This window comes from Sinohyriopsis cumingii, chromosome 10 (genome assembly GCF_028554795.1).
Source record: "Sinohyriopsis cumingii isolate HCF-2022 chromosome 10, ASM2855479v2, whole genome shotgun sequence".
Lineage (NCBI taxonomy): Eukaryota > Metazoa > Mollusca > Bivalvia > Unionida > Unionidae > Sinohyriopsis > Sinohyriopsis cumingii.
The window spans coordinates 71866211-71890704 of NC_142970.1; the positions used below are offsets into that span (position 1 = coordinate 71866211).

Sequence of the window (24494 nt, forward strand, 5' to 3'; positions counted from 1 at the left end):
AAAAATTAAAATAAGTAGGCGTTTATTGGTTTTGCTTTTCCCTACGTTGAAATAAAAAATTAATATATGTAGAAGTTGACTGGTTTTGCTGTCCCCTAAATGCAAAATAAAATTTAAATTAAGCAAGCGTTGAGTAAAGTGTATATGCATGAACTTTCCTATGTCAAATAATAAAACATAACTCGGTTTCATTAGGGGTGTTAATTATTAATATAATGTGACTTGCTGTGTTCTAAATGAAGAGTTCATCAGTTTTACCAGAGAAACCTTTAAAGGCAGTGTCTGATACATGTTGGTAGGGAAGTTGGTTCATCACTCTGTGACAAGTGGCACATGCAGTTGAGGGAAGAAGAGTGTATTTCCCCGCATTCACACAGAAAAAGAAGTTTTACAAGTGAAATTTACGATTCAAGTTAACTTGACAGTTGCAACAACAGGAAAGAAATAAAAGTTATTTCAAAGAGATAATTTTTATGCTCCTGTCCTAGACTCTGTCCATGAATTAAGTTTAATTATTCCCAAATGTTGTGCTGCATAAAGAAATTTCATATTTAAATCCAGGTTACTGCCGTAAAATGAAAATTAGCATTCTGAAATATCGTGCAGTCTAAAGTAAATATTAATTTAGCTTTATATAATCCAAATACGACTTGAAATGTAATGATATAAGAATAAAGGCATGAAAGATAGTCAACAGAGATATTGCCTTCAATTTGTTGCTGTCACATATCGCCCATCAGTATCAACACATATTTGGAGGGTTGATTTATCGGACTAGGATGAGAAGTCTAAAACGCTCGCACTTATAGCCTGTCGTGTGCTGAAACAAAATGGCACTAAACCCACAACATTTTAACATGCACTATGAAGAAGTGTGTTCTTGTGGCCGACTTGCAGTATTGTTGCCCTTATTGACGTCAAGTTGGTTACTTATTCCTTATTCCGGATTGAATAAGGAATAAGTAACCAGTTACTTATAACTTAAAGAATAAGTAACCAGTTACTTATTCCCGATTCAACTATTTCTACATACATTTGGTTACTGATTCCTTAGTCACATCCAGATGGGAGTTCATTCTTTATTCACAGTTCCATAAGTAATAGGTTATAACCTACTTATTGAAGATTTAAAGCCCTTCATGGCATGCATTGGTGTTATTCTAACCCAGTTAGAGAAATAAGAGTGTTCTTTGGTGGCATCTATATAAAGCTGACTAGAGACAAATCACGGACTATGTGGAGGAAGAGGTTAGGGTATTGGTGGGTATACATAATTAGTAATTTGAACTAGGATTAATTAGTTGTGTTAGATGTTTGGGCCGCGAAATATTAGTATTTGCATTCGAAAAGCTTACTAATGACTCAAGTAAACGTGAAACCAATAAAACCATACAAGTGTGAAATTAAAGATTTCTCTTGTGTGGTCATAATGTGCTTAGAGAAGAATTATTTCAAGTATCTAGGAGTTTAGGAAGCCCCCAGTTCACACCTAATGTTGTCTTGAAGTACGTGGAACTGGGCAAACAAGCATACGGGTAGGTGTATGAAACACGCTCAGTGTGTGTCAAATCAAATAATAGTTAGTGCGATTAAACCCGTACGTACACGATTTTTACTGCAACTTCTATGGAGAGTTTCTATTCAGGAATGTTTTCCAATACATATGGACCAATACGTCTCCTCTTTAAAGAGTTTTGACATGGACCTTTCACATGCATTTTATTTCTATGGGATAGTGTCGAGCCACGAAAGAAGTCCTGATGAATCTCATCTAGAAGAATCAGCGAAAAAAAGGGTCAATCTATGGACACCGGGTATGAAAAAGACGCACAATTTTGATCGATTGAATAGATTGTAATTATTTAACCCCTAACTAGAATATAACGATTTCAAAGCCTCTCGGACAATATGTAGTTAGAGATTTCTTCCAAACGTAGAAAAAGTTTTTAAAAAATTCTTCGACCCGATTTTTTTAAATCTAGAAATTAATATATGATAGATGTAACAAAGTCCATTAGCAGACGACCTCTTCAGTCCATATCTGGTTCCTACAGTTCACCACTAAAATGATCTTGACATTTATTATTGTACGATATCTTCTAAACAGAGATATACTTGACTCCCAAAAGCAATTTTGTCAGTGTTTGTCTGATGCAAGCGGAAAACTAAGAGGGTCTTTACGGATACCAGCAGTATTTAAAACCGTTACAATATATGAACAGATTGTAGCCAGACTTTGTCACGATTGAACCCTTACTCAGAGGATTTTGATTTAAACTCCTGTTTCAAAGTCAGTAAAGAGTAACCAATCCAAATAGTAGTAAACCTTCGAAGAAAATTTAGTCGAGATGATTTTGACGAATTCGTGGTTAGATAAAAGTGTTCGGGCACAACACATGCGATCAGCATATTACACAGTACATATATAGTTGGGCCTCTACGTCTTCTCTTAGAGAGTTCTGACAATGGACTTTCTTTGATATTTTATGTCTGTGCGACAGAGTCCACCCACGAAGGAAGTCCTGACGAATATCGCCGATACGAAAAGACGACGTGTACCGGTATGAAAAACACTAAAATGTTTGCACTAGTTGAACCTCTACTAAGATAATTTTGATTACACGCCTCTAAATAACAGAAAGAAAAAATGGAAGAAAACACTTATTAATATTTGCGTGGTTTTCATACCCGGTACTTACCCATCGCCCCTTATTTCGTTCCTATCTCTTGAGGGATTCGTCAGGACACCCTTCGTGGATGGACTCTATCCTCTAGAGATCAAATATCAAAGAAATGTCCATGTCAAAACTCTTAAGAGGGGACGTAATGACCCAACACTATATGTATGATCTCATCTTTTGATGGCAAGCGTTGTACTCGAATTCCCCTATCTAGCAGAAAATTTCTCAAAATCGGCTCGACGAATTTTTTTCATACTTGTCCTGCTGTTGGAACGGATCCCCGTTTAAATACCGACAAAGAGACGTTGAAATCAAATTCATCTAAGTTGGAGTACTCTTTGTACAAACCAGCGATACAAACTAACATTCCGTGTATTTCATACACGGGACGTATAGGGCGCCCCTTATTGCGCTGTTTCCTCTCAACGAAATACATCAGGACTTCCGTCGTTGGTGGTCGCTATCGCCTGGAACTAAAATGTCTAAGAAGATTCCATGTCAAAACTCAGTGAAAAGATTACGTAATGGCCCAAATGTAAACGTAAGATATAAGCTTACAGCATGTGTTCTGCTTGACTTCCTTTATCTAGCCGCTAGTTTCTCTAAATTGGCTCGACAAATTTTCTTCAAACCTTGATTACTGTTAGAACAGGTCCCTAATTAGATAATGTCTGAGACGTTGAAATAAAAATCCTCTAAGTTGGAGAACAATCTGTACAAACTATTGATACAATCTATTAACATTTGCGTGGTTTTCAAACCCAATACCCATCGGACACCCAGTGGCGTCGCTAGGGGTGGGTGGGTGCGGGGGGTACGGACAGCACCGGGTGACACCATCTCAGAGGGGTGACACCAAAATGACTGTCTATACAATTTTTGAATTTTTGTGCTGGAAGGAGGTCCATGGGGGTGACACCACGAGTTACCGCACTGGGTGACACCAACCCTAATGACGCCACTGCGGACACCCCTTATTTGGTTGGTTCATCTTGACGAAATTCATGAGTACCTCCATCGTGGACGGATCTATCCGTTAGAGATAAAACACCAAAGACTGGTCCCTGCCAAAACTCTTAATGACCCATCTGATTAGGTATGATGTCATCTTCTGACGGTATGTGCTGTACTCGACCATTTTTCTCTAATTGCGAATTTCTCGAAAATGGCTCGAAGAAGTTTCTTTACACCTTTCCTACAGTAAGAACGGGTCCCTATTTAGATGCTGTCCAAGAGACGTTGAAATCAAAATCCTATAAGTTGGAATACAATCAGTCCAAACATGTGATACAACCTATGAATATTTGAGTGCTTTTCACATCCGGTACCCGTCGGATGCCTCTTATTTCGCTCTTAACACACGATGGAATTCGTCAGGACATTATTTGTGGATGCACTCTATCCACTGGAGATAAAATATTAAAGAAAGGTCCATATCAAAACTCTAAAGAGGGACGTATTGGCCCAACTGTACAACGGTATAAGTTGAACTCGACCTCCTTTCTCTAGCAGCGAATTTCTCAAAATCAGCTCTGCTGTTACAATGGGTCCCTAGTTAGATACTCTATGAGAGGCATTGAAATCAGAATAATCTAAGTAAGGGTTCAATTAGTACAAACTATTGGTGCAATCTATTAACAGTTAATAGTTTTTTCATACCCGGTGCCCATCTGGCGTCCCTTATTTCTCGGTTTCCTCCCGACAAAATTCGTCATGACTTCTTTTGTGGATGGACTCAATCCTCCCATAGATAAAATGTCAGGAAGGGTGTATGTCAAACTATATAAAGAAGGGACTCAATGGCCCACTTATATACGTAAAATACAATTTTCATACCGAATGTGTTCTACCCGACCGTCTTTATGTGGTCGCGACTTTCTCAAAATTGACTCGACGTTTTTATTTTATTTTAAAAATTATTTTATACTTTAAGCACGGGTGCCAAACCAGGTACTGTCTAACAGGTGTTGAAATCAAAGTCCTCTAACTAGAGGTTCAATTAGTACAAACTCTTCATTCAATCTATTAATTTTTCGCGTTTTTCATACCTGGTACCTGGCCAGTGTGGGTATGTGAGAAAGCTTACAGTAGCTTCTCGTGGCTCGGTAGTTGTTTCTGGGGATTTCCCGGGTTCTTCCTCCACCATTACTACTGGCCGCCATGTATAGCCTAACATGTGCTGAAAAATGGCGTTAAAACCCACAACAACAACATACCAGGTACCCAACGGACGACCCTTATATCGCAGTTTGATATCGACGAAATTCTTCAGGACTTCCTTCGAGAGTTGACTCTATCCCCGAGAGAAAAAATATCAAAGAAGGTTACATGTCAACACTGTATAAAGATATAATGTTCTTACGACATGTGTCTTATTTGAACTCCATCTAGCCATAGATTTCTCCAAATCGTCTCGACGAATTTGTAAAAAATTACAACTTTTTTCTACTGTTAGGCCGTGTACTTTGATAATATGCAAGACACGTTGAAATCAAAATCCTCTTAGCAGGTACAATCTATTAACATTTACGTGTTGTTTTTTTTGTTGGGTTTCTGGGGGGGGGGAGGGTTACTACCAGGTACCCATAGGGCATCCCTTATTTCGCTGTTTCCTCTCGACGAAATTCTTCAGGACATTTTTCGTGGATGGGCCTCTATCCCCTAGAGATAAAATGTCAAAGAAGGGTCTATGTTAAAATCTTACTGCATGTGTCGTACGAGACCTCTATCATCCAGCTGATTCCTCGAAATCGGCTCAGAGAAATTCCTGAGGACTTCTTTCATGACTACACTATCCTCTAGAGATAACATATCAAGAAGGGTGCATGTCAAATCTCTTTAAAGACGATACTTAACGACCAAACTGTGTAAGTAAGATACAATTTTCTTGCGGCATATGCTTTAACCGCTCTCCACTCCCCTTTATGTAACCCAATTTCTGGAAATCGGTTACAAGTATGCTTCCCGTACGAAATAATTAGGCGGATTCCACCTGGAATTTAAGCAGACTACAGGCGGAATCTGCCTAAAATGTTAAAAATCTAGTTAATACAAAGGCGGACATGGAAAATTGGAGAAGTCAAAGATGAATCCATCTAGAGTTCGTCAAACTCTAAGATTGACTTTTGTAATACATTTTTAGGCATAATTTTGGACTTGTTTGATTTTCCACCCACCATCAGGGTGGAATTAGGAACTTAGTCACTAGCATCTATTATATGAAAGGAGGAATCTGGACTTAGTTTATTTTCTAACCAACATTTAGGTGGAATGAAGAACTTAGTCATTTACATCAGTTAAATAAGGCAGAATTAGAACTTGGCTTGTGTGTGTGTCTGTAAAGTTGAATGACTGAAAATATTTAGTGATATTTTGTGATTGTAATATCACTGACAGTTCACTAAAAATATCAATAAGATATAATAACATTTATTGTTTCTTCTACAATTTGAATGATTTTCAGCAGCATTTATATTTCCTGTTTCTGATAGCTGTACTTTTAATGTTTAATTTGGGCACAATTTATAACTTCTTTCCACATCTTTCCTTGTTAAATTTCTTTTTCAAATTTGTTGTTGTATTTTTGTTTAACTTCAGTTGGATTTAACTGCTCTCAAACAAGTTTTCATCTTGTTTTCCGTTTTTAAACAGAATTTCGCTTTTCTCCTGGCCTGAATTTCCTCGATATTAACCAATTTTTTAAAATCGTCTCCGTAACTCTTTTTAAATAATGCTCCATCCGTCCCATTCCGCAACGAGCTTTCAAATAAGTATTTGTTCCGTTTATTGTTTAACAAAGGATCGTTGTATAAAGCTTTTTGATTGGTCAAAATTTTGTAATTACCCAATGAATAGTCGCGTAACAGAAATTTTGTAATTACCCAATGAATAGTCGCGTAACAGAAATTTTGTAATTACCCAATGAATAGTCGCGTAACAGAAACTGATGAGAATGAGCATGTTTGTTAAACACGGTGATTCGAATTTTCGAGCGGGATACGAGATTGAATAACCATTTGAAAAATGTGCGGCAATGAGAATAGCTTGAAGGCAAAGTCGATGGGAACGTAATTGGTCAATCTGTACGAAAACCGAACGCCAGAACAAGAATTTTGCTTTTTGTGCCATAAAGAGCTTTACAGTAGCGGTAACGTGCTAAATAGGACAAGGAATTGAACCAGGAATCAGGATGATTTCGAAGTTATACAACTCCGAACTGATTAACATCAGAATTTAAGGAGGGACAACGTTTAGATTACTGGTGGGAATTGTTGCCAGATATCCATGTCTATCAAAGATAGTCACATCTTTGCGAAATTTTCTTGGCTGAAAAGTAGAATCTACTTTCAATATCGTGAGGTATTATTGTGTATGTTATTAAAATATTCTAGTTGTGTTTGAATTCAGTGTAAAATATGAGTAATTATATCATGATAAACGTTTGTCACGGCTGCTTATGGAACAAGGACTAATTCAAGAGACCACAACAGCATCATAGTTTGTGCAATCAAAAATCCAGTCTACAGTACAAGTGACATAAGGCAGGCTCCTAGCTTTTCTTCTCATAATCATTGTATCAAATGGATGCTTTTCTGTAATTTTTGCATTCTTTTCACGCTGAATTTTTCAATGCAGATTAATATTTTATACTTTATATGTTTATGTGTTCACAGATGCCTGTGCAAATGTTCCAGGCTGGGTACTTCGATTTTTAAAATCACTTAATTATTTAATGTCATGTCAGATACTTCATATCATGTTGTATATACTGTATATGTTGTACATTACAGATAGAAGGCCTCAAGGTAAATTAGTTATGTAACTAATTGAATTAGCTACTCTAAATTAAGTATTTATTATTATTATTATTAACTCCCATTTCTCTTGCTTTGGATGTCATATAATTACAACATCAGTATAATTGTTTTCATGCACACTTAAATATCACCTTGGTTAATAAAGTCCTGTTTAATTCATATCCATTATTTATTTGAAACCTGCTGAAATGTCTGAAACAGTCTACTGAAACTTCAGTAAAATATAATCATCAAAATTTTAGTGAAATCTTACTAAAGTTTTAGTCAAATTTTTTTTGAAACCTCACAAATATTTCAGAGAAATTTGAGTGAGACCTCAACATAATTTCAATGAAAGTTTTGGTCAAAATATTTGTGAAATCTCACCAAACTTGAAAGTGAAATGAAAAATACTTAAGTGATGCCATCATGGATTAGATTTTGTATGCAACAAAGAAAATGGCATTGCCCCTCATGACAAGAAAACCCTAAATCTTATTTGATAATGTCTGTCAAAATAAAATTTATGATCCATTTTAAATATTACTGTGAATATTTATCACTGATTCCCAATAGTGTCTAAAAATCATTAGGCAGTTTAATAGAAATCTGAAGTATACTTTTTATGGTTTAGGCAGAAATTGCTTAAAAATCCCGTCTGAAATCCGCATTGACATTTTGATTATTGGATGGGGTTACTACAGGTATTTCCATCTAATTAGGCAGAAGTAAAGATTCTGCCTAGTAACAGTAATTTGCATATTTTGAGCTATATTCCACCCTGAATCTGCCTAAAAGTTATAATAAAGGGAATCTAAGCTAAATAAGCGGAATAAAAAAAATTTGCCTAGTAGGCAGAATAAACATTCCTCTTAATAATAGATGGAGTAATTTGCATATTTCTGGCCATGTTCCACCCTGAATCTACCTAAAATTTATAATAAGTGGAATCTAGACTTTAGGTGAAATCTGCTTTAAAATTCCACCTGGAATCTGGTTAAAGTCAAGGCGGAAGTTTTTATACAGGTAAGTTCCCCAGTTCCAAGGACTTCAAGACAATATTCAAAGTCAACTGAAAGCTTCTTAAACTCGTAAATACTCCACATAATTCTCCTCTTAGGACATGACGACCACACAAGAGAAATCTCCAATTTCACACTTGTATGGTTTTTGTGGTTTCCCTTTTACTTGAGTTATTAGTAAGTTTTTTGAACCTGATTACTAATACTTAATGCCATGCTTCACAAGACATGACCAAAATGCCTAACACAATTAATTAATCCTATATGAAATTTCTAAACACGTATTCCTATCAATATCCTAAACCATTCCCACATATAGTCCGTGAGCCATCTATATTCAGCTTTATATAGCGCTCATATTTCTTCAGTTAGGTTAGGATTACATCAATGCATGCCCTGAAAAGCTTTCATCTGCATTAATTAAGTGGTAACCAATTGCGTACTGAATTGAGAATAATGAAGAAATGAAAATCTCGGTATGAATAAGAAATAAGTATTCAGATGTATGTGAAAATATTTGAATTGGGAATACTTATTCCTTATAGAATTGGGAATAAGTAATAAGTAATCAACTTGATTTCGCTGTTGCCCATATTGTGCTGAGTCTCACCTCTTGATGTCAACCTGTATGCTGTTGGACAGCCTTTGATTTGTTGGCCAGTTGCCAAAATCTCTTTAACAGATGTACCTGTTCTGATCCATGTTTCATGTGTATATGAGACATTTTATAATTAAGTTATGAAATGTAAATCCCCAGGTTATGTGTGATCGAGGTTTGACTATCACTTTTGATAGATTTTACACCATTAATATTACAGTACACTGGATGGTACAGTCTGACATCTTTTTGATAGATTTTACACCATCTTTATTACAGTACACTGGATGATGAAGTCTGAAATCTACAAGCCAATGCCACTGATGCCTGCTGTTTTGTTAGTCTGATCGATTTTAATATAAAGATTTTCTGGCATTTTTACAATAATCTTTGTTTATATTAAATAATTGTTTTCTTACAGACACTACTGTACAAGCGTAAAGTATACGTCAGAGAGGTATGCGACCAGCTGTGGATTTTGGGGATGGGCAACCTGCTATGCATATCGGTACGTAGTAATATCAATCAACTTCAGGTTTATTCATCAGTCAGCTATTAACTTTGTATTGACATTTTAAAATGAATATGGATATTAAGCACATGTTAATTTTTATACACTTGCACATGGAGTGAAATAAATTTTATTTTTTGACTGAACATGTCGGTAGGCCAGGCGTACAATTACAAACAAAATTACTACTGATATTGTATTGTTCAGGCCTAAAAAGAATCTTGTAATTGTTTTCCTGATGGAAAAAACTTGGCGATGTTTGATCAGTTTAACGTTTTATTTTATTGGCATGCTTGATCAGTTTAACATTTTAATTTACTCTAGCTTTTCTCAGTGACAGTTAATAGACCATGGCAAAGGAACCAATCAGTTTGCCATACTTTCTGTCATTGTCTTCTATCCATTAATTTCCATGTTCCTTCCACTACACACTGATGGGTTCAAGCAAGTAGGGTAAACATATTGTGCCCACCTGCTTCGGAGGTAGTTGGTTCGATCCCCGACCGAGTCATACCATAGACTTACAAAAATGGTCCTAACAGCTGCCTCTCTTGGCGCTCAGCATTAAAAGGTTAGTGTTAGGACTGGTCAGCCTTGTGTCAAGATAATGTGACTGGGTGGGACATCATGTTACATGTCTGCGGCATGATGCCACAGTGCTAGACAGTACTATAAACTGCCACACTGCAGACATCATAGCAATGTGACTGAAAAATTGTTAAAGCTACGTTAAATATCCAAATCACAACATACACACACATACTTGGAATGTTTGATGTGTTTATGATATTTGTAGCTGAAAAGGTCTTCCATCTTTTAATTTAAAGTCAGTGCAGTTTATAAAAGGGTCGACTTTTCAAGTTGAAGGATTTCACCTTTGTTTGCCTTTGTCTTTGCTGTAATTGGCTTTTATTGGGATATGTAATCTTACATGGTGCAATTAAGCCTTGAACAGCACAAATGTGTCATTAATGCCACTCCCCCACATACACATACACTAATTAGCTTTGGCTATAGTTTTTATACACACTACATAGAGTGGAGTGTATACACATACACTAATTAGCTTTGGCAATAGTTTTTATACACACTACATAGAATGGAGTGTATACACATACACTAATTAGCGTTGGCTATAGTTTTTATACACACTACATAGAGTGGAGCGTATACACATACACTAATTAGCTTTGGCTATAGTTTTTATACACACTACAGAGAGTGGAGTGTATACACATACACTAATTAGCTTTGGCCATAGTTTTTATACACACTACAGAGGGTGGAGTGTATTATGTTTGTGGATGACTTATACTTGAGGTAAGAATGAAGCCTATCAGTTTCAGGGTGAAAGGTTAATGTCACTGCAACAGAAAGAAGATGGGTTACCACAGCAGCAGGGAAGTTCTACAGACCAGACTGTACAGACAAAATAAACCTTCCTACGAGAACTTTCTCCGTAGAAGCCTCAGATTTCAAAAATAAGCCTTCCTACGAGAATTAATTTGCGTAAATTCACTCCCGACTACAATTTTTTGTATACAAATTCAATGATTTCAGACAATGATTTTAGGGGGGGGGGGTAGGAGAATTTTATTCCGTCGATGAAGTTTGCAAAGTTTGGGTGCTAATTTATGAATAAATTTGATCAAGACCGATTCGATATCTACTACGCGGATCATGAAGATTAATCGTGACGAAACCATGCGGCGTTGCCTGGGCGCGGCTGAAGAAAATTTTGAATTTGTTTATGTCCATATCGCCGTTGCACCAAGTCTGATGAATATTTCTTAGCGTGTGAGTATCGACGCCATTGAACACTGATAAGATATTACAATTGTCCCTAATTACCTTTGGAATTTGCGTATATCGCTGCGTCACGTAAATCACATCGGTGTTCTTGTGTCGGCCACGCGAAATTATCCTAGCCGGATTAGTTTGCTTATCCAGCATAACATCATCGAATACAACAAGATTATTAACATCGCCATCTAAATTTTCCACGGATGGGGTTTCATTGATGTCTGTGATGAATTCTATCGTGCCTTCGTCGGTATTGTCGCTGAATTCCTTTAGTACCTGATAGCAACGCTGATCATCAACGGACGGTGCAACCAAATACAACTTATCCCATTTTAGCCATCGCATTATCAAATTTAGCAACAATTGCGTCTTTCCAGAACCGGACGGGCCAATAATTATCATCCTAATCGAATTTGGTAATACCGCGTTGTGTTTCGCTTGCTCGCGTTTCTTCGTGGCGGAAAAATCAATTACATTCATGTTACTAGAATATTATGGATCTATATTGTGTTAAGTGTCGCACGCGCACAGCTACGATAAATCCAACCGAAATCGTCACACGCAATAACAGAAACGCAATTGCAGGAGAATGCGAAGTTTGTAAAACACGCAAATTCAGATTTGTAAAAAAAAAAATAGAAAAATTGGAGGAGACATCGCATCCCTCTTGTCAAAATTACCCGGAACTCCCTGGGCAAAATATCCCGGAGAAAAACATCTGCCAGGATACAATTACTGCGGACCCGGCACAAGGCTCGATATAAGACTCAATGATAATAATCAACCAAATCCCGGCGAAGATCCAGTAAACGCCATCGATAACGCGTGTTACTATCACGATCTTGCGTATCGTAGCGGGGATTTACAACAAAGACATCTCGCTGATATTAGGCCAATTCATGCAATAGACGCGATTCCTAACAAAAGTTTCAAAGAAAAATTGGCAACTTGGTTGATAAAAGGCGCAATGAAAGGTAAATTAGTATTCGGTGCTGGTAAATAATAATGGAGCAGATATATTATTCTCCGCGAGGATTCTGGCGAGGAAAATCAGCAATTGCCAAACTCGCTAAAGCCGCTAAAGTAAAACAATCCACCGCTGAATCGTGGTTATCGAAACAGGCAGTCTGGCAAATATATCTTCCTCCGCCTAAGAAAATATCATATGCGAGTTTCTCTGTCAGCGTCCCTAATGAAGTCCATCAGGCTGATTTAATGTTTCTTCCTTACGATACCGTCGACGGAGTCACATACAAGTATGTGTTGACGGTTGTTGATATCGCTAGCAGATACAAGGAAGCGGAACCGTTATCGAATAAAACAGCAACGGAGATCGCTAAGGCGTTTAGCGAAATTTATTTACGATCTCCATTAACATGGCCGAAGCTTCTCCAGGTTGATCCAGGTCGAGAATTTCTCGGCGCGGTTACTTCATTGATGAAAAAGAATAATGTTAAAATCCGTCGCGGTATTGTAGGTGTTCATCACAATCAGGCTATCGTTGAGAGATTCAATAAAACTCTTGCAGAACGATTATTCGGATATCAGTACGCGCGCGAATTTATTCAAGATAATCGATCTCATGATTGGGTAACAAGATTACCTCACGTGATTAACGCGCTAAATAACGAAGTAACTCGAACAATAGCAATGAAACCCGCAATTGCAATTACAAAATCGAATATACCACTAAAGCGAGATTCCACAATTCCGCCTGTGCTAGGTAGCGTCACGGTCAGGTATTTATATAAAGAAGGCGAGGCCGAAGGAGGAAGAAAAAGAGCAACCGATCCAAATTGGAGTGTAACAACACACAAAATATCAGCCGTAACAAGATCATCGGGAAGACCAGCAATTTATTTCCTAGATTCGCTAGCGCCACAACGCGGATTTACCAAGGAGGAATTACAAATAATACCGAAAGATACTCAACTACCGCCAGCGTCATTAATGTGATTTACTCGAATTCTACCTAACTGAGATAATTTTCTTACTCTCGACACGGCTAAATACACTAAATTTGACCAGGAAATTCTATCATCGACGATCCAAACTTGGCCATCCACGGTTAATCCCTGCGATGAATGTATCATTGTTGCATATCCTAGTTTCCATGGCGATTTTTCTGCGTTTATCGCGTCATTAACAAGATTAATATCAACAAGAATAATATCATTCAGTACCAAGATCTTTTCCTCTCCGCAGGGTAAAGTAACACTGATATTTTGTTTTCTGGTATCAGCGGGCCTGTAACACAATGGTACCTGTAATGTTGGAAATTTCTCGCAATGAAGCTTGAATAATGTTTCCTGAATAACATCACGAACAATTTTCCTACTAGCAACAATCAGATGATCGGGACGCCACAAATTTAGAAAAATATCCATCGGAGTCTCGTCGATTATTCTTCTCATCACATCGCATTGAATTTTATTCGGTTGTAATCGAATTATTTTTTTGAATTCGGTCAGTAAAATATCATCGGATCTATAATCAGCGTCGATTTCCTCATAATAGTCAACGAAATTCCTGAGCCATTCGTGAGGAGATTCACCATCAATCGGATCAGGCTGGCCATGATCTCCGCACATTATCACGGCTGTATTTTTCTCCTCCAGCCAGGTTAGGAACGATTGTAATACAACTAAATTTACTGTGCAAATTTCATCAAATATTATAATTTTGTTGATATATTTGTTTCCCATGCAAGCCGAATCCCATAATCCACCGCTGTATTTGAAATAACTATGATATGTGCAAGAACCAACGCCGCGCTGCCTTATTTCTCGCGCTAATCTGTGAGTTGGAGTCAACACTATCATATCGGATTTCGCAAATAAATTTATCGCTCGCGTTGTTTTCCCGCTACCACCAGGACCATTTAGGTAAACGAATTTGTTACGTGAAATTGGGTCAAATGCGGATGCAGCCGTCGATATTTCCTCGCATTTATCTCGATGAAATTTATCGCAATCTTCGACATCGGCGTCCTCACAGTAATCTAGGATATCTTCGTTTTTTATCCTCCAAGTGCCCCAAGAGCCATCGGCGATTAAATTATCTAGCCTATACTGATATTTCTTATCGATATAAAACGAATCCGTTGCTACCCTTACCGCGATATCAGAAAATTTGTTTATCATCGACAGTAAATTTATACTCACATAAGCGAGCATCGATGATCTCAAATGCGTATACTGCGCTGATTCTCCGTCGAGATAAGTGATTACGGTACCCAATTTTTCTCCGTCAATGATAATATTCTCTCTGTTGCAGAATATTCCTCGCGATACCGTATCGGCAATAATAAAGTCCATCTCGGCATCGTTGATAAACAACCTAGCGTGTCGGTGTTTATGATCAACGGATCCTCCTTGAGTAAATTTGCCAATTATTTTTCTTCCGATATCTTTCGCGTTTTCACAATCCGTCGGTAGCCACACTTCAGTTTGTTTCCTGTATGATATAATCGCCTCGCTAACCGTCAACGATATTAACATTGATGAATCCAGCATATACCTCAACAACACTATAGGGACCCAACGACGCTGCGATAAATGCCGACCAAACCAAATATAACAAATTTTATGTAAATTTTCAGCAAACTCGAATGAAGTTACATAAGCGAATCCGGTCATGACAAAATCAGGCAACGGTCCGTTAATTGCTACTCTTGTCATCTCGCTGGTGGGATGGCCAAATTTAGCAAAATAATCCGCACAATCGCCGTATCCGAGGAAACTTCCAGGATAACACGCGCTCATATCAACGGAGATCATATCTTCGAAATAATATTTGGTATTCCACAATCCGCCATGGCCGTATTCGATACAACTAAGTTGAATATCAGTGAGAAATTCGTTTCTTGTAGGTTTCCACGAATTTCTTTCTCTGGCAGCGTGAGCAGCAACAGACGGAACCGTAAAACAATTTGTCAGTAACTGATCAGGATTTGACGAATATTTCACCGCGATATTTCTCATCGATTCATGCAATTTTTCATCACGGTAAATATCTCCTCGCGGCAATATAAACTGATCATATTTTTCTTCGCTCGAAAATAACCAAACTGATATCGGATCAGATGCGGCTAATATTTTGATATATCGGAACATGGCATCGGAATTGTCTTTTGCGCCTTCCACGGGATAAAATTTAACAACCCGATCTCGCGGGAATATCATTACCGACTGCGACCACGCATGTGAATTATGATCAACAATCTCGATTGGTACTCCTCGTGATCTATACGGCGACGAATATAATATTTCTCCCGATAGCGTTTTCACCGTGATAGGAAATTTAAGTTTCTTGCTCAACACAGCAACATCGTCAATCGATGCGCCATCAACAACTGTCTTCGCCCACGCGTTAATTTTATCCAACCTCAACTGAGTCAGACCAGATCCACGACGAGCGTTTTTCATATGCTCGATAACGCGCTCGGCAACGCAATTTATCATCGGTGATTCTTTCATCGCAGGTAGATTTTTCACATCCGGGTTGTTATTTAGCCGATAAATTCCATAAACAACAGCGCTAGAAGGATACGCCCTGGCATAATAAGGACCATCGATTCCCAATAATAATCCTGGCTTCGAATTTTTATCAAGAACAACGTTTTTCTTACCGCCACGCACGGGATCTCGTTTATCGCGAATAATCCAAGTGTCGTCAGGCATTTGTGCAATAAATTTTATCCCAAAGATAAATCGCTCTTCCTTGTGTTCGAATTTTATGTGTTCGATTATCTTTTTGGCCCGTTCCAGATTCATCGTAGCATCAATAGCGTTAGTTTTCCACGTTGACCAAACATGAATCGCTCCATCATCGAAAAATTCTTTTTTGGCACGATCAACCTCAGGAATGATATATTCTGCCTCATCAAGATCAAATGTATCCATTATTATATTTTAGACAAATATTTAAATTATAATATGCAGTGCAAATGGATACCAATCGGATCAACAAAATCATGCGACAAATCCTGCAGAGGCGATTATTGTGGCGCTCACATATATGCGATTCGACGAGGCAGTAAAGGACCACAACGGTGTTTAGTTTGCCAAGTTGGCACGCGAGGAAAGACTCGATTGTGTTTATCCTGTGGAGGGAAAAATTATCGGGAATTGCTCAGATATTACAAAAAGAAATCCTCCTCGGTGATAACATGCGAAGAGGATTACATTAATCGATTCAAGGCAAATTATGATTTAGACAGATAAATATTATATAATGGAAATGAAATCGACGATTCCTGCAATGAAAATCACGCACGAGTATAAATCTCATCCAATCATTGAGGGGTACGAAGCATCATCGGATGGTACCGTCAGACATATCAGAACGAGGAAAAATGTTGGTAGGGTTAATAAATTTGGATATCTCAAATTTACTGTCGGTGAGAATAAAAAAAGAAAAAAAACGAATTATTTTAACCATCGGTTCGTATATGAGTGCTATCACGGACCAATAGAGATTGGACTTGTTATCGATCACATCGACGGAAACAAACTCAACAACAAGATAACCAATCTTCGCGCGGTAACTCCGAGTGAAAATTGCATATCCGGCAATACCGGTAAATATCCGAAGTATGCCAAGGCCGTCAAATCGATAAATCAAGAAACAAATGAAGAAATTATATTCACGTCGATGAGCGCCGCTGCAAAATATTATGATATTAATCCAGCATCGGTGCGGCGAGCGGCAGAGGGAATTCAACATGCGACGTTCTCCTACAATCTCGGCGAATGGATCGAATTTTCTTATATTCCGATAATATCAGACTCAGAAAGCGACGAAGAATAATTGAATATTACAAAATTAATATAACATGAATGAACAAACCATAAGCAATATTATCGAAGCCATCGATGACCTGAGAAAGAAAAAAATAAATCTTCCCTCGGAGTTGGACGCGAATAAAATCCGATCCGAATTCGAGACGATTGTTCAAGGAAAACTCGAATATAAATACACGCTGCCATCCGAATATAAATTAATAAAAAAGATCCAGATTGCGATGTATCAATCACTAGCTACAGTCAGCGATGATCACGTCGAGGATTTTGTTAAATTATCTACGCTGGTAGAAAAAGCTAGATTGATTTTATCAGAAGCATATGAAACGAAAAAAATTACAAGCTCGCGCGTCAGACAACTGAAAAAACTTGTCGATGAGAGCAAGGCCAAGGAAATTTCTGATCCTTGAATTTTCCTGAAGATTTCCGCAAACAAAAAAAAACAAAAATTAAAAAAAATCTTCCAATTTTGAAAATTTCCCGGGTTTTTATTTATTTTTTTGGCCTGTTTTTCCCCGTGGACAGATTCGAAGATTCTCACGATTTTACCAGGAGATTGATACTCAGCGTTTCTCCGCGGATATCAAGCAAATTTCCTTTCTGATCCGTCAGTTTGAAATTTATCTTCGACAATAATCGATTATGACATCGCAGATAAAACGGATTCACCGGCTCCTTTATTATCAAAAAACCCGGAGATGCGCTAGGTGAAAACGAATACAAGATAAATCCCTGCTGTGCTTGATTTGACTCTGACGAATCAACATTGTAACTCCCCTCGACAACATCCGCGTGAAGATAAATCGCGATAACTTCTGTTATATTGACGATACCTGGCGAGATATGTCGCCCTTGCCCGGCGGGATCATTATTATGCCTGAGAATTAATTCCGATTGTATTTTTTTAGTCCACGCGGCATGTAACTTCGGAAATAAATCATCGATGGTATCAGTAACAGATTTTCTCATTTTATCAACATCATAATCGGGAAATTTGAAATTTGGTAGCGTTTCCTCGGTTAAACTAAATACTCTCATAAATTTTTGTTTTTCTCCTGAATTTCTGATCAACTCGTATTTGCTAATAGGAAGAACATAATCGGCAATTGATATATCGTCGACTATCGCCCGAATAAACATTCCATGATAATATTCAACATCATTCGCGAGTTGATTTAAAATTTTCACGCGTTTGATAATTTCGCTACATGAGCCTGATTTATTTAAAATGCATTCATGAAAGGATTCCCGCAATAAATTTAATTGTAATTTATGTTCTTGATTAAATTCGTCGAGGGTTCTTCTTACCAAGATACCGTCTATGGGGGCTATTATCATGTTAATGTTGGTAGCGTCGAAGATTTCCACGCCGGGGGGGATTTTGGGAAAAACCAACCACGAGAGAATTCTTTCGTTCCTAAAAGTAAAAGCGAACATTACCCAGTTAAATTTGTGGTTGTTTATGAGGTTGATGGCGCTATTGATCAGAGGTTTGTGTTTGTTATCTTCCCTCAATATTCCGTCGGTGGTAAAATCTTCCTTTTTTGGCTCCGGTAGTTCTGGAGGAGCTTCCTCGTGCCAACCTGGAATAAAAACATCTGGTTTTTCTGGTTTTGCTAGAGGTGCGATTTCAGGCCAACCTAATATGGTCCTAATCGATGATTGGTAAATATCTACCATGTATGGTGATTTCACCTCTATCATCGATGACAGCGTGGGATCGTGCGCAGATATCTTTATTCCCGGAGTAGCATCGCCGGTTATATTTGATATTCTGGTGGTAAATTCCTTATCCAGCTGATCAATTTCGTAACTGCCTGTTGGTATGCCAACGACGATCCAATCAGGTGTTCCATCGGGTTTGTTTTTGTTGGCAAAAACAAGTGAATTGTTTGATAATAATCTGCCAAATGATTTCGATCTAACATTGGGCCAGCTATTGTAGACACGCAATTGTGTTAACGCAATTTCTTTGACGCTGATTGGTGTTGGAAAATTGATGCTAAATTCTGGCTTGGTTGAGCTTAACGATATTAACGTCGTTGTCGGCGGTGTCGTGTTTGTCACGATCTGGGCTAGTTCGGACATTATTAATATTCATTTGTTCAATCTCGGAGTAAATACCGATCATTGCCGAAAATTCTAGATCGGAGATAACGCCATCGTTGAGACTCTCCGAAAGCAACGATGATAATCTCGAATACGCGTCATTGACCTTGGTTAGTTTGTTTTTGTACAACGATAATTTCTCACTCGTGCACGAGGATATCTTTTTCGCTACGATATTGAGAACACCAGCGATTGTCGTTGTTGACGAGATTATTATTGTTGCAACGATTGGCGCGATTGTTGTTACCGCGGATAAAATTATTCCAGCACCAGCGACTACCGCGGATACTGCGTACACGGCGACGTCAATGATAACTAATCTACGCTGGTATTTTTTTATTTTTGTTTGATATTCGTCTAGTAGTTTTTTTAGTGAATCCTGCCATGATCGCGCCTGATTATAACGGTAGTCAGATGCGGTCATTTATTAGTTATTTATCTAGCCAATTGATTGGGGATTCTCTATCTCGGCAGCTGCAACCGGCTCGGGACTCTCTTTCTCCTCAGCAATTGTAAATGGTGTAGATCGAAAAACTAAATATTCGTAAATTACAAAATAATACTCTGGTCCCATGGTGGTTCTGTCTTGTGGTTCTATTGTGAAATTTGCGATGTTACCTTCAACTAACGAAATAATGAAATATCCCGGGGAAATTTCATTAATTTCATAAGTCGAATTTACATTGAATTTTATCTTGGATACAACATAAACTCGATATACACCCTGAATTGGCGCTTTAAATCTAAAAGAATTATTCTCGGGTGTCCAAATGCGATATGAAGTTCTAATAACAAATGTCACAAGGCAGGGGTAACCCTCTGTTGCCACCTGATCTGGTATCGAAATATGTGTCAACGCAGGAATATCCAACGGTGATATTTTTGTGTTAATATCGTCAATTTTTGTAGTTGCGTCAAGAAGTTTCGTGTTGATATTTTGAATTTCTCCGTCGTACACTGATGTATCAACCTTTTGACGCGCTAATTCACGTACCGCGTTAATTTCATCGTTAATTTTAGTAATATCCTCGTCGATTTTTCTTGTTTTCTCATCTGTCGATTCACGTATCGCGTTAAACCCCTTGGTAAATTCGGGAACAACAAGATCGTTGAGTTTATTAATTTCCTTGTTGATATCGTCGATTGTTGCTCTCTGACCTAACGAGATATTTATTTTGGTAATTTCCTCGTTAATGGATTTTACTCTCTCGATGAGATCGCTGTGTGATGTTCTATCGGCTTTTTGAAATATTAGTGCACGTGCCGATTCAATATCTTTGTTGATTTGGGCGATATCTTCGTTTATTTTCTTTGTTTTCTCGGTAAGATCATTATGTGATGTTCTATCGGCTTTTTGAAATATTAATGCGCGTGCCGATTCAATATCTTTGTTGATTTGGGTGATATCTTCGTTTATTTTTCTTGTTTTCTCGGTAAGATCGTTATGTGATGTTCTATCGATTTTCTGACCCATCGCGGTATTTATTTTGGCAATTTCCTCGTTGATGGATTTTACTTTCTCGCTGAGATCGTTATGTGATGTTCTATCGGTTTTTTGAAATATTAATGCACGTGCCGATTCAATCTCTCTGTTGATTTGGGCGATATCTTCGTTTATTTTCTTTGTTTTCTCGGTAAGATCGCTGTGTGTAGTTGAGGAGGTTTCGATGAATTTTTTTATATCCTCGTCGAGTTTTTTACTGAGATTTTTTGATGTATCGTCTAGTTTTTTAAGATCGTTAGTTAGCTTGGTAAATCTTTTTGTCACTCTGTCCTGAAGATCGTCGTGTAATGCTTTATCAGCCTTCAGAAGCAACGTTGCTGATAACTCTTTGTCGGATTTTTCCACATCCGCGATATTGGCCTTCAGGGGTAACTTCGCTATAATATCGGCGATATCAGCAATAGATTTTAATACCATCTCCGATTGACAAGTAAATTGACTAATATGATCGCGGTATTCGTCTCGCTTGATTATATCAGTTATTTTGACATTGCTGGTTTGTAATCTTCCTTCGGTATTTTGAAAAACAGCAACTTCGCCAGGGTCCACCTCTGACAGCGATAGAAGATTGTTAATATCGCTCTTGGTTGCGAACTTTGATAGATCGACGTCAGTCACTTCTGTTTTTTCCTTCCTGTAGATAAATCTACCGTAAATATCAACCATGATATTTATCTACAGCGTATTCAAATACAATTTTGTGATACGGACCGGATGATTTTGAAATTGCGTCAAGAACATTAATTGACTCCGGACCGCATATTGGTGGATCCGCTAATGTTTGTGTTGGAAGAGTCGAATACCAAATCGGAAGATTTAGTTTTGACACATAGCTGATAAATTCATTTGGCGGTGCTAATCCATAAGAGTCAAAGTAAATAACTTCGCGAGGATTAATTGCGTAGGCAACCCAGTGTGTTCCAGGGCCGGTATTTTTATCGAGATTTATTATTCCCGTCTCGGTAGGGTTTGGTTTGTTTGGTAGTTGATCTCGCATAAATACGCCTCTGAAAAATTTTTTTTTTTTTTTCTTTGCTTCGTTGATTAGATCTAAATTTGAATAGGCCGTGCTAATCTTAGGCCGGATCCGTATGGGGGGTGTCTTAGATAAAGGCCTGATCCTTTTTGTTGTTTTTGCAACATTTTCGCGATTAGGGGAGAGAAGGCGGGAAATAATCCTCCCTTTTTTTTACGGTAGCCACTTCCCGTAACTTTTTCTAATATTTTTTTAACCCCAAATCCACCCAAGGCCGATGCTGCGCCTGTTAGTAATGGAGCTAGTAAGGGAAGAAAGGGGAGAATTCCGCCTATTTTGACCATATCTCTGATTGCGCCTATTGAGAGATTCACATGAACACCGGAATTCGCTGATTTGGCTCTGGTAAATCGTTCACGTTGACTTCTTGTTAGCGATAGTTTATTAGGCCCACCATGAATCTGATCGTTTTTCAGGGTTAAATTCAAACCGCTTCGCCTTGCTGTTGCTGTTTGGAGTTTTTTTATCTGACCCGGGGTCAGAGTTACGCTGACGTGTTCATATGGCATATTAATAATCGCTTAGTCTAAATTTGGAATTTATCACATATTCTCGACAGGAGCATCGATGACTCGCATTCTGCCGCTAATGCCTTCCAAGATCATTGTTCTATCGCTGAGAATAACCGTGATGGCTCTTGCTGCTCCGGCTGTGTTAATTCTGGCTTTGAAATGAATATCGACAACGGATTGTTTTACCAAATCAAGATGCTCCAAGGAAAAGTAATAGATAGGATAGTGAATATTAAAGTCCAACTGTGATATTTGCAATCCGGTATCGATATTTTGATCGCGGCCCATGAAACTTAGTAATCGATGATATGCGCGGGCCGTCGAAAAATTTTCAAAATCGATGGCTATTTCCTCGGATGGCTCTTGCTGGCCGTTTATTCTCAGTGAAACGTTTGTCGCCGCGAATTTGTCGAATATCATATGACTGTGAAGTTGATCGTATCTGTTTGCGGCTTGAAGAGCAACAAAGATGTGTCTAGGTGCCGAAACACCTTGTTGTGACGCAATTCGCCAGGTAAATATTCCGTTGATATTAACATCGCAGGAGTTGGTCATCGTTGTCAACCAGGACATGACGGATTTTCCGCCTTGATTCATGAATGATAATAATTTTTCTTCCTCGAGCATCGATGGAACTATCGCTGGCATCCACAAGGTAAATTTGTTTAGGATTACCTTACCTGCATCACCTGCTTCTCGCCAGATGGCTTTGTCACTGCCAGCAGCGTCTCGAACGAAAGTTATCGTGTGTTTTGCCCCGTAGATAACTTTTCTGAAATGCCTGCAAAATCCAAAAATGTGAGATAGCGGAATTGCACAGGAAAATCTTCGTTCATTTCCCTTTAACATAGCTCTTCGCGTGGCAAATCCAAGATTGTAATTGTCATTGGTATTAATTATCATGCTTTCGACGTCAGCATTTTCGGCGGCGTTAGTATTTTTTTTCGGTTGTCTGATGGTATACTGGACATGATCAGCGAGATCAGAATTATCCTTGGCGAACATCATGCTAGGGCCAGCTGACCTGGTAAAATCATCCGAGTATCTCGCTAGGCCTATTATCGTCGTTGCTAAATCAACGTTGTCCGTGATTGATTCGATTTCTCTTCCATCGATCATGTAAGTGGCACTCTTGAATAAAGCCATAATGCCGTTGTTAACGAATCCTACTTTAAAATTATCGCCAAAGTTGGTATTATCGTTTTTAATAATACTCCCAACAACCTCGATATATGCCTCAGATGGGAGAAAATATCTTGTTGTATCGTGGACTTGAATTTCCAAGCGATTATTTGTATTTGGGTCAACTGCATCGTACGAGAAATACTGGAAATCCCGCACGGATGTATCCCTACCTACAGGCTCGTCCATGTCAAACACTTCATTTGACACTTGTGTGAATATTTATTATTAAGAATATCATCTAAAACGAAGACCGCTGCCTGAAACGAAGCTTGTATTTGCAATTTCATTTGCTAGATTTGTTTTAGCAATTTCATTTGCTAGATTTGTCCTAGTAATTTTCTTTGCAAGATTTGTGTTAGTAATTGGCTTTGCAACTTCCTGTGCGAGGTTTGTGTCAGCAACTTCCTGCGCTAGGTCGTTTATTTTTTTATTTGCTGCGTCGTTTATGACTTTGCTGATTTCGGGTGGCATTTCGCTGGTGATAGGCAATTTGACTGGTTCTCTTTTACGTATTAAATTTGATATTTTTTCTCTGACAAAATCGTAGCCTTTGCTGGCTATTTTTTTGATACCAGAAACGACAGCAGTCTCGCCGATCTTTCCTATTGCTTTTAAACCAATCTGTTTAATCATGGGTCCGATTTTAGGTATTACTCGCGTAACGAGACTTCCAACAATATCGCCGAGTCCGTTGCCGTGGATATATCTGTATACGGGTAATCTAGAGTTTACTACGCGGACCTGTCTGGGTCTGCGTTGATGCTTGTGAACAATCATGTTATTTCAATTGTGTTGTTTTAATCGATGAGCTCATCGATAAGTTCCTTGTAAATGTAAGAGTCGATGACACCACCGCGGAATAATCGCTGACAAATATCCGAGGCTTCGTTGATTACTTCGCGAGAGTTATTTCCAGCTCGTTTTCCTCCGATT

The 24494-nt window shown here is 38.2% G+C and overlaps 1 protein-coding gene across 1 annotated transcript in view; it reads left to right on the forward strand.

Annotated features, from left to right (window-relative positions):
* Positions 1-24494, forward strand: part of LOC149790377 (uncharacterized) — a 280245-nt gene that overhangs the window by 21980 nt on the left and 233771 nt on the right. The window contains exon 3 of the mRNA XM_089972426.1: positions 9519-9605. Coding sequence (XP_089828552.1) covers positions 9519-9605 — 87 coding nt within the window. The remainder of the gene's footprint in view (positions 1-9518; positions 9606-24494) is intronic.